The sequence below is a fragment of the Mustela erminea genome, chromosome 19, assembly GCF_009829155.1.
Source record: "Mustela erminea isolate mMusErm1 chromosome 19, mMusErm1.Pri, whole genome shotgun sequence".
In the NCBI taxonomy this organism is placed as follows: Eukaryota; Metazoa; Chordata; class Mammalia; order Carnivora; family Mustelidae; genus Mustela; species Mustela erminea.
The window spans coordinates 575,531-591,954 of record NC_045632.1 but is presented as its reverse complement, the minus strand read 5'-3'; the positions used below and the strand labels follow the sequence as shown (position 1 = coordinate 591,954).

The 16,424-nt window shown below is 53.9% G+C and overlaps 2 protein-coding genes across 4 annotated transcripts in view; both read right to left on the bottom strand.

Annotated features, from left to right (window-relative positions):
* ERFL (ETS repressor factor like) overlaps positions 1-16,424 on the bottom strand; it is a 278,656-nt gene that overhangs the window by 93,387 nt on the left and 168,845 nt on the right. The window lies entirely within an intron of this gene.
* GRIK5 (glutamate ionotropic receptor kainate type subunit 5) overlaps positions 1-16,424 on the bottom strand; it is a 51,586-nt gene that overhangs the window by 22,753 nt on the left and 12,409 nt on the right. For all 3 annotated transcript variants that reach the window (XM_032323122.1, XM_032323123.1, XM_032323124.1), the window contains one exon: positions 9,779-9,982. In XM_032323122.1, the coding sequence (XP_032179013.1) occupies positions 9,779-9,982 (204 nt within the window). The remainder of the gene's footprint in view (positions 1-9,778; positions 9,983-16,424) is intronic.

The following is a 16,424-nucleotide window of genomic DNA, read 5'->3' as shown; positions in this document are numbered from 1 at the left end:
TATCACCATGTCTCAGGACTGGAAAGCTCAGCCAGCCACCCAAGGGGCCCCAGAAACTACAGCCTGGGTCACAGCAGCCCTGCTTAAAGCTGGCAACAACGCCCACTCTCCTTACGCTGTCCCTGTACTCCTCACCCAGCCCATTGAGGCCCATGCCACCCAGCGTCCACCGCCTGCCACATCATGAACGTGTCTGATCCCCCAATGTGATGGTGTTAGGAGGCCGGCCTTGGGAGGTGAGGAGGAGGTCATGAGGACAGAAACTCGTGAACGGATTTAGTGCGCTTGTCCCATTCCATCCAGAAAGCAGAACCATCCTCCACCACATTCAGCACAGCAAGATGGCTGTCTGTGAACCAGGAAGAGGCCCCTCACCAGACACTAAATCTGCCGGCACCTTGATCTTGGACGTCCTCCGTCTCCAGAACGGTGAGAAATAGATTTCTGTGGTTCAGCAGGCCCCCCACCCAGTCTGCGGTATTCTGTTACAGAAGCACAAACAGGCTAAAACACCCACCACCTTGCCCTGCATCCCTCCTCAGGGAGTCTGCCTGTCCATCAACTCATTTACCTACTTAACAAATACTTGGGAATACCCACCCCCGACCAAGCACGGTTCTAGCTTTGGGGATCCAGCAGTGAAGATGAACATGAAATGGTGGGTGGCAACAAGCGCTATGAAGAAAGATAAAGCAGGGCAAAGGACTCGAGATTGCTGGAAGATGCTAGTTTGGACACACTCCCTGCTGCAGGGAGGTCTGGGGGACAAACGTGAAGGAAGGGAAGGGGGCTGGGTTCTACTCCCAGGACAACACAGGACGCCACATCAGAAGGTGTGAGCAGGGGGTGAGGTGATCTGGCCACCATGAGAACACACCACAGGGGCAAGAGTGAAAGCAGGGGTCTTGGGGACCAAATGAAGCCCATGGAAGTACTTGGGAGGGGGGGCAGCTGGGTAATGGTGAAAAGAAGTGGTCAGATTTGGACTTTGTTCCGAAGAGGACAGACACATCCTTAAACCCTGCAAACTCTGGTAAGGTCCTCTTAGAGCCTTTGGAACTCTCCTTCCACCTCCCTCTCCGCACCCTAAATTTCCTAGTGGAGTCCCCTATTTCTTACAGAAGATTTCCCTCCACAAGGGGATGCTGACATCTAATCTCTGGAATGAAATCAGGAAAAATCCAAATGCTGAGCCATCTGTAGAAAAGATGGGGCGGAGGGGCACCTGGGTGGCTCAGTGGGTTAAAGCCTCTGCTTTGGGCACAGGTCAGGATTCCAGGGTCCTGGGATCGAGCCCTGCATCGGGCTCTCTGCTCAGCAGGAAGCCGGCTTCCTCCTCTCTCTGCCTGCCTCTGCCTACTTGTGATCTCTGTCAAATAAATAAATAAAATCTCTAAAAAAACAAACAAACAGAAACGATCGGGCGGGGAGGCTGTCTCAATCCCGAAAAGTCAGCCAACGTGCTCGCGAGTCTCCCCTGGCCCCAAACTCTACCCCAGCTCTGCGCAAACCCTGGTTCTGCTTTGCCAGGAGCTCCCTGTCAGATTCTGCCAGTAGGGGGTGCCAGCGGGACGCTGCAAGGCGGCAGGAAGGTGAAGGCTTGCCCTGCTGCAGCCTTTGTCCTGGGGCAGCAGATGAATCCAGTTTATGGCTTCCCTGCACTTGCAGAACCGGCCTCACCGAGTCCGAGTCCCACCCCCACCCCACCCCACCCGGGGAAACCCGTGCCAGCCAGCTTCCAGAAGCCAGTTTCCAGTGGTTTCTGCTCCTCTCTCTGTTCCTTCAGAACTAGGGAAGCCCCCAGTTCAGTTCCTGCCTTGCCACCTCCGTGAGAGCTGGGAGTGAGAGTGTGGAAACTACGGCCCTCGGGCCAAGTCCATTGCCCGATTTTGTGAATAAAGTTTTATTGGAACACACCCTTGGCTTCTTGTTTAGGTATCGCCTTCGACTGTTTTCCATCCAACAACAAAGTTGCAGCGTGGTGACAGTATGGCCCGAAGGTCGAATATAACATCAGGCCCTTTCCAGAAAAAGTTCGCTGATCCCTGCGTTGGAGTTCAACTTTTACCCTCTTCGTTACCATGGTAATGGTAACAGCTCTTCATTCAAACATACCGCATGCCTTGTCTCCCGGCAGGACCCTGACTCACACAGAGAGGACAACAGCCAGGCTGCAGGAGCGCTCAGGCCACAGCGGCCCTCACTGCTCAGTCTCTGGGAGGGGCCTGGCAATGAGCATTTTCTCAGGAAAACAGTGAGCCTCAGGAGACCGCACCATCTGCTCTCAAACCCCAGAGGTCTTCGCCGTGAGTCACCCCCCGGGTGCCTCTGTCTCTGTTTGCCACCTGCACTCTGCGTATCCCAGGATCTGCTGGGTCATCGGGCCCAGGAGGCAGATCGTCTGTGATCTGTCACAGCGCCTTGGTGTGCTCCGGGCCTCCCTCAGAGTGAAAAGCCATGTGGGGAGTTTGGTAAGTGGCCTGAAGCAGGCACACAACTTACTTCCAAATCCCCGAGCCCCACCACACGTCACCAGTACCACACACGCAGCGGCCCCTCCTCAGACGCCTGAGTTTCAGCTCCGTGAGTCCTCTTGTCTGGGTTTCTGAGTTTTCACCTTTCCAGCTCTTTCCCCGTCCCAAGGCCTCAGGAAGGTGGCTGTTTCCTGCACCCCTTACTCCAGGGTCCCTTCCTTTGCTTTCTGCGCTTTCAGACCCGTATTTAACCACTCGACCTCTAGGTAACAGTTCTTTGTATCAAATGCGCTCTGTCCAAGTAGCTGATGTGATTCCGTTCTGGTAGCTGGTGTTGTTTTCATGTCCACTTGGACCCTGACCGGCGGAAAGTGGGCGGCTTTATTGCCAAACCCCTTAAATGTGACTTCCTGCTCACAAGATCCGATCAGTGACACTGTCCAGATCAAGCCCTCCACAGCCTAGGTGATGACGGAAGGCGAGGAAATGGAAGTCACCCCGAGGTGAGACGGAAGGCCTCAGAAAGCAGGCTGGAGAGAACCACGTCTGCCAGGTCAACAGCTCATGCCAGCTGCCAAGGCTGTGTTGACGTGCTCCAGGAAAGACACTTCATTTGGGCCAGCAACTGCAGTTGGAGTCACCGCCTGGACTCCGTTGACAATAATCCCCAGTCATCGGCCAAGATCCATCTGCCTTCATACGGCTGAACCGGCCAGCTGACTAGGGATGAAGTCATTACCTCTGCTTCCTTCAAGCCGTGCATGACAGCACCGATCTCTGTGATTCCCCCAAAGGATGTAGAACTGCTCTGGGATTCCTATCCTGAGAAAGACGGGCAATTCTAGGAGCTTCCGCTTGGTTCTTTGACCATAAGGGCCCTGAAGGTCTCTTCCAAGTATACAAGTGGGACATGGGAAAACTCAGGGTGGGTCTGTGGACCTGTCAGGGCCATTCCAAGCTGAACTCGGACTCAGACTCTGTCCATCACCTGACCAGGCCCACTGTGGTCCACTAGGCAGAACAGAAAAAATCAAAGTGCTCTGCCATCTCTAAAAATGACCAGGGGGCGAGGGACAGGTATCTCAATTTCTAAAAGCTAACCAAGGGGTGCCTGGGTGGCTCAGTGGGTTAAGCCTCTGCCTTTGGCTTGGGTCATGGTGTCAGGGTCCTGGGATGGAGCCCCACATTAGGCTCTCTGCTCAGCAGGGAGCCTGCTTCCTCCTCTCTCTCTGCCTGCCTCTCTGCCTATTTGTAATCTCTCTCTCTGTCAAATAAACAAATAAAATCTTTTTTAAAAATTTAAAAAAATAAATAAAAGCCAACCAAAAACCTTCTGTGTGAGAAGGAGCCTGCATAGGACCCACTGCAGGTTTTCTGGAAAGTGGTTTGAGGACATATAACAAAAGTCATAGAGGGTCCTCCTCCTTGACCTCGTTACTCTATCTGCAGAATCGGTCCAATCAGCTACAGTGCAGGCAAAGCTTTAGTGTACAAAGATGTCTGCTTATGGTTGTTTATAACGGCACAAACAAATAAAAAATGCCTGGAAACAACAAAGTACAAAACCATGCGTCCGTGAATTACAGTCTGACTGCTCGGGGATCAGTATCGGCAGCCAGGTAACGTTCTATTTAGGTGGGAACGATAAGCTCTTATTTTTGGCCTTTGGGCAGAGGTGTTTTTTTTTTGTTTGTTTGTTTGTTTAAAGATTGATAATACCTCTTGTTGGCAAGAGTGTGGGAAATGTGACATTCTCGTGCACTTTTGGTGGGAATATAAATTGGCGGAACCTTTCTGAGCGTCCGTGTGGCAGTCTCTCTCTGCTTAAAAAACATTCACGCTCTCTGACCCGGGGCTTTTGCGGTTAGGAGTTTCTCCTTCGGGAACATGCCCGCCAATCGACAGGCCCAGGGCACGGTGACCATGTCTATACTGGCAAACACAGGAAACCACCCAGACAGGGGATGTGTTAAATAATTCATCCTCGGGGCACCTGGGTGGCTCAGTGGGTTAAAGCCTCTGCCTTCGGCTCAGGTCATGATCCCAGGGTCCCCCTCTCTGCCTGCCTCTCTGCCTACTTGTGATCTCTGTATGTCAAATAAATAAAAAAAATTTAAAAAATAATAATAATTCATCCTCAGCTGCACGATGAAATCCATATTTCTCCTCTGGAGTTTTGGATCATCACCTCAAGCGATCCCTGCCCAGAGACAACCCCTCTTTCCCCAAGCCCCCCAAAGTGCACCTCCCACGTTCTCCCCAGGGCGGGAGCTGGCCTTACCACCCACCCAGCTGCTCAGGCCACACATCGCAGTCACCCCTGATTCCTGTCTCCCTCTTGAGCACCTCTGACACAGCCACCGCCAGAGTATCAGCCCCTGTCTTCTGTCTCCTGGACCTTCCGACAGACTTCTAAACGGAGAATCCTGTTTCTGCTTTTGCCTCACTACGGTGATTTCTCAAGAGAGCAGCCAAAGTAATCACTTTTAAATGAATTAAAAATTAATCAAGGTCATACTTCCATACCGTGGAACATTATTCAGCCCTAGAAAAGGTGGTAACTGATCCACGCTTCCACATGGACATGTGATGCCAAGTGAAAGCAGCCACACGTAGACAGCCACATAGCAGGTGATGCCATTTATAGGAAATACCTAGAATAAGTAAATCCACGGAGATGGAGAGACTGGTGGTGGCAGATAGGAGTCTGGTGGTTGCCAGGGGCCGGGGTATAGGGGAATGGGAGCTGACTGCTGCACGGGTATGGGGATTTCTCTGGGGCTCACGAAAATGTTTTTAGCATGAGGTAGAGGTGACCGTGAATAGGCTGCCTGACCCTGAGTTATACACTTTAAAATGATTCGTTTTATGTTATATGAACTTGACCTCAATTAAAAAAGAGAGAAAGCCAATTAGCTCATGGCACATTCCCTGCCTAAACCCTCCCACTGGCTTCACACACAGTGAAAATAACATCCCAGGGGCACCTGGGTGGCTCAGTGGGTTAAAGCCTCTGCCTTCAGCTCAGGTCATGATCCCAGGGTCCTGGGAACGAGCCCCGCATCGGGCTCTCTGCTCAGCAGAGCGCCTGTTTCCTCCTCTCTCTCTGCCTGCCTCTTTGCCTACTTGTGATCTCTGTCAAATAAATAAATAAAATCGTAACAAAAAAGAAAAGAAAAGAAAAGAACATCCCAGCTCTTTACCCTGCAAGGTCCCCTGTGAAACAGGCTCCACTCTGGGACCTCGTACTCTCCCTCACCTACCCCTCACCCCAAAGCTCTGTGATGGAGGTAATATCATCTCCACTTCAAGAGGGGACCCCCAGTCCAGAGAGGGGACCTGGTTTGTGGGGACCACATGGGAATGCAAGCAGCTGAAGCCAGCCCTGCCTGATCCCAAATGAGCTAGTGACTATCAGACCATGGCACAGGCCGCTCAGACTCTCCCTCGGGATCCGGCACTGATGGCCCCGGCTGCCGAGCGTGCTGGTGGCTCAGGGCCCTCAGCTCTCAGCTCGGTGGGCAGAAGAGCCTCCCTAAGGACGCCCCCCACCAATCACAGGTTGGGGGGGGCGTATAAAGGCCCGCCCCCCCCAACCTCAGCCCCAGAGATGCCTGGGGGATAGCTGAGGCTCAGTCAGAGCTACATCGCAACACTGCTCCTTCCTCTGCCCGGCCCACTTCTTCCTGCCCTCCCAGGGCTGGTTTCCAAGGGGGCCTCTTGCCTGCTAATCTGCACTCAGAGTCTGCTTCCCCAGAACACCCCAAGACAGCTGCTTTGTCCTTGAGGGCAGGGCCTGAGGGCACAGATTTTTATCCCGGGGCGGGGGGGGGGGTGAGGGGTGGAAGGGAGGCACTCTGGCGACAGCCCATGAATGACAGGTCAGACTTGCACTGTAGAGGATCCTACTGGAGGATGCAGCATAATGGAGAAAGTCGTAAGGTCAAAAGGCCAGTGAGGAGGCTGGGAGAGGGGCGGGAGCCTGAAGTCACACAGACAGGACAGAGAGCAGGCCAATTCCTGCAGCGGCCACTGGGTGGACTAAATGGATGATGATTCGAGATTGGCCTGGGAACTGGTGGGGTGACTGGGGAGACTGGCGCCCTGGGCTTGCTTCCATCTGGAGTCACTCGTCAGCTCTGGACCAGCCTGATGGGGCCAGCCCTGGCTCTGCTGGTCGCTAGCAGTGTGGCCTGGACATGATGCCTTGGTGTCTCACTCACCATTAGAGAAAACTGGGCTAAAACCAGGCCCTCTTTGTGGGGCGGCGTTCACATGGTTCAAAATGCTTGGGCACGGCCCTGGCATGGGGTGAATGCATCCTCCTGTCTACCCCAGGCTCCCTGAGTCCCTGCTGGGGGTCTGGGAAAGGCCCTGGGTCAGACCCCCTGGCTGCAGACCCATGGTGAGGGGGGCAAGTCCCTCTGCCTCTGAGCCCCAGGGCAGCAGTGGGAGGTCCTTTAAGTTACACTTGAAAAGCCTCTGGCACGGGGGGGGGGGTGGGGGGGGGGGGGGGGGGGTGGGGTGATGACAAAGGCAGCTGCTGCTGCAGCCGCCCAGGAGGTCACAGCCAGGACCTGCATAAAGCTCCGTGTCCATGGCCATCCCACGGCAGGCAGCAGCTGAGCCTCTGCAGGGCCAAGCCGCACCCATCCTTCGCGCTCCCAGATCACTCCTCCTCCAGTGTTCTCTCCCTAAATGTCATCGCCATCAGCCAGCTGCCCGAGCAACGAGCAACGGAGAGGCTCTGTCCTTTCTCTAGAGTTCCCCGCCCCAGGCCGTCACCAAGACCTGGCGCTCTCAGCCTCCCCCGTCTCCATCCTTGTCATCCCCCTACCTCCCTGCAGGTCATCCTGACCCCCACCCCCACCCCCAAGTGACTGTTTCCTCACAAGCCAGCTTGAGACCTTTGGCGGCATGCCATGAGCCCCCTGCTGACAGCCAGGCTCATTTAGAGCAAGGCCAGGCCTGGCTATTGTATCTCCCAGGGAGTAGCACAGCGCCTAGTATACAGTAGGCCCTCAGTGAATGCTAGCCGGCTGGAGAACACACAGACCCACGAATGTATGCGGGTGCTGGCCGAGCCAGTCGAAATAACATTAATAAGAACGTGAGTGGAGTACATGCTTGCAGCTCCCACAACCCGCCAGGCCCCTGTTCTAAGCCCTGGGAAGAACACGTTTCACGCTCAAGACTGTGGTGTGTACTAGTTACCATTATCTCTCCAATTTTACTGTTGAAGAAACATCGCAGAGAGGTTAAGGAACGCGCCAAAGGTCACACAGCTAGTAGGCAGCAGAGCCAAGATACCAACAGGGCTCAGGATCACAATGATAAGCCCGCGCATCCGGAAAGCTCTGGGCCTCTGTGCTGTTCTAGCCCCAGACACCACCCTCAGACACCACTTGGAATCTTCCAAATCTCCCACCCCTACTGCAGGGCAGGCCTGAGGCGCTTCCCCAAGGTCATGCAGCTGCAAAGAGGACTATTACCTACTTATTTGTTGATGAAGAAACTACAGAGACTCGGGCTGGGGGCTACTCTCCTACCGCCTGCCTATTTCTGGGGACCCTGAAGAACGCTCTGAGCCCACATGGCTGAGGACCAGGATGTAGAAATGGAAGTCGGGGGGTGGGGGTGCTGGGTCGCCAGCTCTGCATGCTGTCTGCCTTCTTGGATTCTGGCTGCGAGCCCTTCGAAAATCCACCCGGGACAGAAGCTTTCAAACAGGCCAGCAGTGGCAAGGCAGTGCCTCGGGCCTGCTCGTGGGGTGGGGTGGGAGAGGGCCTAGCCACCAGGACCCCAGGGACACCCTCCCAGCCCTGCCCCCACCACAGCTATTCTGCTTTGTCCTGGCTTCTGAGGGTGCCTTCAACTGGGGGGGGGGGGGGACGGTTCTGCAGTCGAAATAGCTCTTGAAAATCAGTGCCCTAAGGAATAAATGCCCTTGTCACGGAAAGTGGCCTTCTCAAGTCTATCCCAGTGACATTCAGGGACTTGGATGCACTGAATTCTGGGTTGGAAGAGACATGAGGGTGAGGATCCCTCATGCCCTCAGCCAAGTCCAATGTCCAGGCTTCCCTGACTGTTCATGGCCATCCGTCCCTACTCTGCACACCTTCCCTGGCTGGCTGGGGCCGGCATGTCTCCTGGGCACAGCCCTGACTCCAGGCCCTCACCCACATGGTTTCTCCTGCCTGGAATAAAAAGAGGGATTACATATTGAGATCTCCTGCCTCTGACAAGCAGCATGGGTGGTGCTGTCCTCGTTCCCTGAAACCCTCAGGACAGACCTGAGAGGCATCATTATCCCCATCCGAGGGAGGGAAAAAGACAAGTGAAGGAAAGAGAAACAACTCACCTGAGCATTCAAACCCAGACTGGTCTGATTCCAAAATACTTTTTCCACACCACCCTCACCTCCCACCTCCCACCTCCCACACCCCTGCCTCTCTCCCTCCTCCCCTTCATCCAAATCCCACCCACACTCAGGGCCCTTCCAGGGCACCCCACTCTGTCTCACCCTGACTCCCCTTCTATAAATGCCATTTCCTCTGCTCTGAACACATTCCCCTGCTCCCATACCCCCTTCACTTTGCTGACTCCTTCATACCCTTTGGGAATTTGTTTGGGGGTGTCCTCTCCTGGGAAGTCCTCCCTGGACCAGCTGGGTCAGGAGCCTCCTCTGGGTCCCCCCTCGCAGTCTCCCCCATCACAGCCCTGAGGGTTATCTCGTGGTCATTTGCTCTCCGGCTTCCTAAAGACACCCTAACCTTTCGAGAGCACAGTCCGGATCCCCTGTGCTCACCACTCTATCCTAGGCCCAGCATAGTGCAAGGCACACAGACAGTGCTCAATAAACACTTTCTGAGTGAGTGGACTTGTGAGTACAACAGGCAGCCTCGATGCATCTGCAACAGGCCAGGTCCAAGTGGCGGGCACCAGCCATAGGGCGCCATCCCTATCTTCCCCGTCCAGGCCTCCCTCCGGCAAGAAGCCTCTTTCCACCTCTACAGTCTCTGTCTGATTCTAACTCCGTGTCTTTTTCGTTCACCCAGACAATGCCTGAGCACCAGTGGAGCCAAGGGATGCTAGGGGAGCATGTGGCAAAGCAGGACCCAGGAGATGAGGCCTCTCCACCCTCTGCCTGGCCATGCTGGCCCCGTGGCATTCACCAGGCAGAGGAACACAGAGTACCTGCTGTCCTAGGCCCGGCTGGTGGATTCGCCACTGGCTGCTTGCCGTCCGGCCTCCCCACACCCACCCAGGCCACAGCCCCTTGCCCAGAACTGGCCCAGCCGTACCCGGTTGATGAGCTCGCCGACCATGCCTGTCCAGGAGCCGTTGGGCTCAGGCGCCCCGTACAGCCCATCCTCCACCAGCCGCAGGCGGTAACGGAAGCGCAGGAGCTCAGCCAGCTCACGCAGCATGTCCACACAGAAGCCCTCGAAACGCTCATTCCCAGACAGGGCCTGGAAGTTCGGCCGGCGCATGACGTATGGGTTCTCCTGGGAAGCAGCAGAGAAGAGAGGTCAGAGACTGAGCAGCTAGGGGCTGCTTGAAGAGCCTGGAGCCCTGGCCGGGGCCGCCATATCAGGAATCCGCCTCCGAGAGGGACGGAGTCAGGGCACCTGTTCCTGGCCTGAAGATGCTCAGAGCAGGGTTAGGCCTGGAAGCTGCCGGCTGTGGTCTCAGGACGCCACCCCCTCCCTGCAGATCACAGGGAGCGGTGTTCAGCTCTGCCGGCCAACTTGATGCTCAAATGCTTACCAGGGAGGCGAGTAACCTAAGAGTGAATCACACTGGAAAAAGGGGCTTTCAAACTGGAAGAGGGGCTTTCAAATTTCTGACCATGATCATAGTAAGAGATACATTTTACTTTGCAACGCAAGTCCTACGCACGCATATGTTTATTTAAATAGACTTTGTTCCTCAAAAGAGTCCTTACCCTTAGGGACCAAAAGGAAGCAGACCCTGATTATTTTCCCTTCTGCTCCACTTCACTTTTCTTTTTTTTTCTTTTTTAAGATATCAATATATCTTTTAAGATATCAATATACCCAACACAGGGCTTGAACTCACAACCCCAGGATCAAGAGTCACATATTCTACTGACCGAGCCAGCCAGGTGCCCCTCTTGTCCACACGATCAGTACCGACCCCCTGAACTAGCAAGGGATCACAGGGTCTGCCCCACCAGGATCAAGAGCCAGCCGACATCACTGTGAGGGAAGCAGGACCGAGATGCCAGATGGCCTGACGTCAAGAATTCTGGAATCCTCGGCTGTTTTGCAAAATGTCCTGATTATAAAGGTTAACAGCAATTCACATTCTAATACCAATTCTGGCAATGCTTTGCAAGCTAACCAAACACCTCAGACTTTGCACAGTTTTGCTACCCTGATGCTTATTTCTGAGGGGTTCCAGTAAACTTTACTGACCACCCCCGCCATGCACCAAATGAGCACAAAAGTAGAAAAATTGTGCCAAAGGCTAGTAAGATGAGGCATTAAGAAGATGATGTCGACCAAAGGGAATCTTAATCTTGACACAGTTATGTCTGAAAGGGTATGTGTATAGTGTCTCTCTGGACAGAGCAACAAAGGAAGTTAGGGCTTTGGACACAGCGGGGAGGGCTCTGGCAAGAATATCCAGGATGGTGGCCGCATACCGAGTACCAGCTAAGTGCCAGTCCCCCACCCCCAGCCCTCGAACAGATCCCTTTAACTCCTGGCAGTGACCTTACACCAGAGGCATTATCAGACTCAATTTACACATGTGGAAAACTGAGGCTCACGGAGGTCAAGCGAGGTGATTTGTTCCCCAGCTACCGGCACAATGAGGCCGAGTCTCAGTATAGACTCTGGGTTCTCGGACCACTCCAAGCCCCACAGCTGAGGGTAGTGGGATGGAGGGAAGTCAGCGCTGCTCTCTTTCCACCAAGCCGCCTTTCCAAGACCCAAACTGTGGAACGGGGAGTAGGAATGGGAGATGCTGCTAATAATAGCATCAGTAGCTAGAATTTCTTGTAGGCTTGCTGTGTGACAGCTACTCCGTCAGCGTGGGAGGTCGGTATTAATACCCCCGTTTCAGAGATGAGGACACCAAGGTCCCGAGAAGTGGAGCTGTAAGTGGCTGAAATGGACAAGCCAGGCTGACTCCAAAACTCAGCTCTGAGGCCTCTGAGGCCCTGTGCTAGAGGGAAGCCAAGTGGACAGAATCCGAGGGGGACGTGGGAGAAGCCAGGTAGACCCGGGACGCGGTCCCAGTGTCAAAGCTAGAGAATCAGAAATCAAGACTTCTCTAGGCAGGCACCAGCGCTGGAGCTGGAAGGCTTCCTCCGTCCCCCAAGCTCTCTGGACATACGGAGCAGGGAACCGAAGCTCAGGGAGACCCAGCGTCTCAACTGAGGCCACAGAGCAGAAGCAGGGCAGTGGGGAGGGGAGATGGGACAAAGCTGGGCCTCCAAACCCAGTTGCTTTGCACTGTGAAGTCCTCGGTCCTTCCGCCAAGGCCCAGCTGATCTCCAGACCCAAGGCTGAGACACCTGTGTTGTGGGTTTGGGATCAAGGCCTCAGCATTGGGGTCTGAACTTATAAAGGCAGAAACAGGGACTGGGGCCTATGAACAGAACTTGAGATTAGAGACCACTGATGTGGGACCCAACACAGAGCCCCAGACCACCGGAACCAAGGGTCTGACGGAGCCTCTCACGCAGGGTTTTCTGACTCCTTCAGTTTTCTGCGGAAGCGCCGCAGACAGACAGTGGGCTGGTGCTAAGTCTGATTCTGAGAATCCATCCCACAAATGGCTGTGCATCTGTACACAAAATGTACGCCCAACGGCAGCATGGCAGCATTGCTCCCAGTGGGAACAAAGACTGAAACTGCCTAATTTGGGACAGGTTAAAAAGATTATTGATGTCATCGAAGACTCCTAGGCAACTCCTAAAATAACAAGTTCTATCGGATATATTAAGAGGAAAAGGAAAAAAAAACCTAGCTACAGATTGTATGTGCGTTGACGTTTCTGGAAGGATGTGGTCTCTGAGGAATAAAAGGGGGTGCATGGAGCGGAAGGAGCCTAGCTTTCCACTCCTCACCCCATGTGCTCTTTGAAATCTGTTTTTATGTAGGTTTGTATTAACTTCAGTGCCTCCTCCAAAGTGATAAATTCTTTTAATTAAAAATTTTAATATTGGGCGCCTGGGTGGCTCAGTGGGTTAAGCCGCTGCCTTCGGCTCAGGTCATGATCTCAGGGTCCTGGGATCGAGTCCCGCATCGGGCTCTCTGCTCAGCAGGGAGCCTGCTTCCTTCTCTCTCTCTCTCTGCCTGCCTCTCAGTGTACTTGTAATTTCTCTCTGTCAAATAAATAAATAAAAATCTTTATATAAAAAAAAATTTAATATTAATTATGAAAATATTTTTAAAATTTGAAGCAGGATATTTAAGTGTGTATAGAAATGTGGATGGTCAGGAAGAATCAGAGCAATCCTAAAGAAGAAATTGGAGGACTGAGCCTCTGGGGTATTACTACTTAATTTAAAGCTACGGTATTTGAGACAATGTGGTGTTAGTGCAAGGACAGACAAACCGACAATAGAACAGAGAGCTTGGCGGGGGTTGGGGGAGCGCCTGGCTGGCTCAGTCGGAAGAGTCTGTGACTCTTGATCTCAGGGTCATAAATTCGAGTCCCACACTGGGCATAGAGATTATTAAAAATAAAATCTCAAACAAAACAAAAACCATGACATAAATGTGTCCTGTCCCCCTACCTCACATGGTACATCAGGAAGATGGTAGACCTCACTGTAAAAGGTAAAACGATTAAATTTTTCAAAAACAAATAGAAGGCTGTCTTTGCGACCTTGGGGTAGGCAAAGGATTCTTAAATTCTAAAAGCATTAATCAAAAAGGAAAAAAATCATGGATAAAATGGACTTTAGTAAAATTAGAAATCTTTTCATTGAAAGACTGAGGGTTCAGAAGCAAGGCACAAGGTATTTGCAGGACAAACATCCAGTGAGAAGTTAAATCCAGAATATATAAATAACTCATAAATCGGTAAAAAGATCCCATGTCCCAATTTTTGTTTAATTAAAAAAAAAGTCTCAAACGGGATTTGCAAAAGAAGAGTATCAAATGGCCAATAATGCGGAAAAGGTGGTTGACATCCCTGTTAGGGAAATACAAATGAGGACCACAATGTGGTTGGTCTGGGCGTCATCCGGGTACCAAGCTTGGGGGGGCCAGGAGGACCGGACGACAGGAGCAGAGGGCCTGGCCGGGCACTGAGACGCCGGCCACAGTGGGTTCTGGTTTATCCGGGATGCGAGCTCGGGAAGGTATGCCTTCAGTGCTGGGAGGCCAGGTGGCTTTTCTACCTCATGTGATCCTCCCACAGCCCTTCGAGGTGGGATCAGGAGACCCATATTACAGATGAAGGTTTAGGCCAGCTGAAGTGGCAGAGGGCAAAGTCAAAAGGAGAGCGACGTCCAACCAGCCACAGGTTCACCCAAGAGGAGGATGAGACATCCCAGCATGGGGAAAACAATCACGGGGACCACGGAGCGTTCTGAGAAACCTTTACAGGCAGGAGCAGGGCTGGAGGTTGAGGGAAGGCCCCACACAGCCTTACCTCCATGGGCCTTCTTGGACCTTAGCTTCCTTGTGGGGCCTCTGTCAATCTTGCGCCCAGCCACCCTTTCGGCTCCAGACCAGTGAGCTCTACCGCAGAGACAGCCTCACCCTTCCCCCATCTCGGGCCTCTCCCTGCATCCTCACTCCCAGCCTCTCTGCCAGCCTCAACACCCACATGAGCTTCCCCTCCCTCCTCCTACAACCCCAGCAAGCTCAGGCCTCACTTCCCGACCTGGAGCACCTCTCTGGAGCTCTTCTCACATCTAGAGAGGACCCTGCCCCTTCCAGCTCAACGCCCTCCAAGGGCTCAGGGAAAGGATAAGTATACCCTCCAGAGACCCCCTCCAACAGCCCCACAGCCGCCGGGCCACCCCCGTCACAGCACTTACCACTCTCTGTGCTTGCTAGGTGCCAGGCACTGTTCTAGGCCCCAGGGATAGAGCGGGGGGAAAAAGGCAGAGTCTGACCAGCTCTTGCCCCAGGCACCCAGTTAGTCTCACGCCAGAATCTCCCCATGTCCAACGCAGGCCCAGCCCAGTTTTCTGATGTCAGAAAACATCAGCGAACGAATGGGTATGTCCAGCTGTGCAGACAAAGCCACTGCTTCCACATCTGGTCTGACAAACATCTCCTAAGCCCCTGTTCTCAAAGCTCATGCTTCTCGGCATGTCCAGTCCTTCCTTCTCCATGCACCCAACTCCTACACAGCTTCTAAAAACCTGTCTAATGCTACCTCCTTTGCGAAGGCCTCTTCGAACTCTTCTAAAGCTGAGTCAGTCCCTCCTTTCTAGGCAGGGAGGGGTTCCCTCATTACCTGTGTTGGAATGGTTGTGTCCAGGTTGATCTCCTGCATCAGAATGGCATACCCTCTCCCAGTGCCACTCAAGAATAAGGAAACCACAGAGTGTCTGACTATTCACGTACATCCAGCATTTGTGTTAGGCCTGGTGCACAGCGGCTTCAGTAAATTTAGTGGAATGAATGAGTCCATCCATCCATCCATCCATCCATCCATCCAAAGAGCAATGAATCTCAGGAAGAGAACCACACTGGCTTATGGGCTTTAGGGCAAAGGGGAGACAGGTATGAGGAGGGGATGAAGCCTCCAGGATCATGGCTCAACTCTCCTGACATCCTGTCCCTGACCTCTGTCCCTGCTTCCCACCAAGGACCTCAGCTCTCTTGGCCCCTGGAAGCTTCTGGGTCTGGCCATACTGCCACAGGCGCAGAGGCGTGACTTCTCCCAGCCAGCCCAGCCCGGCCCGCTGGGGAGGCTGTTATGAGGCGTCTGGCTTCCCGTCTGCAGGCCATCTGGGCCTCCCCAGCAGGCTCACTGGCCCTTCTCCAGAGGGACACGAGGTCCTCATTAGACTGGGAGTTCCCTGGGGACGGAGAGAACAGCTCCGCACCACATGGCTCGAGGGGGCCGCTGGGATCCTGTGGCACCTGTGGCAACCCTCTTGAACTCAGCCCTGGCAGCTGGGAGCAGCTTACACACTCGCTGAGGGCCTTGCACAGACAGCGGAGGCCAGCATGCCAGGCACTTGGCTGCTCTACGGGGCACAGCTGCCTGGCACCCCAGCCTCCAGGCCCAGCAGCTCTGGGCTGCCTCCTGCTCACTGGGGCCTGTGTGTCACCCCTTGTCCTGACCTCCTGGTGGCCTTCTGTGTCTGGTGTGAGGCAGCAGTGTGCAGGGGGAGAGGCCACAGTCTCTGAGCACATCCCCTGATTCCAACCAGGATTCGCCTTGTGACCTGTTTCCTCACCTTCAAAATGAGGAAAGTAAGACAAGACTCTTGGAATGGCTGACAGGTCTGTAAAGCAGCGCCTGGCACAGGGGATGGTGCAGGGTGGGGCGCTCCATGCACACTCGCTGACCTACAAAGGCCCCTTGGTCTCTGGTCTGCTGACCACAAGAACAGCATGCACAGGGGTTCCTGGACCATGTCCCTAGTTGGTGCTCAAGTTCAAGTACAAAGGACTGCAGGTGCAGAGCACCACGGCTCCAGCTCAGGCTCTGGAGCCTCAGGGACATGACCCCTGCCCTGGCTCTGCCATGTCCTCGCTGTGGGACTGCTGGCAAGACACCTTGCCTCTCAGAGCCCTGCTTTCCACAACTTTAAGACGGACATGAAGTTGTTACATGTCAACTCCCTCACACGGCCAGTGTGGCAAAATGACCATGCCAGCGATGGTGATTTTCGGGGGCCTACTCTGGGCCGGACACGGGGGGTGGCACCCAGCCGCACATTGTGTGGCCCCATGGACTCCCCATGACACCCACCATGTGACAGCCAGCTGCCAAAGCCTG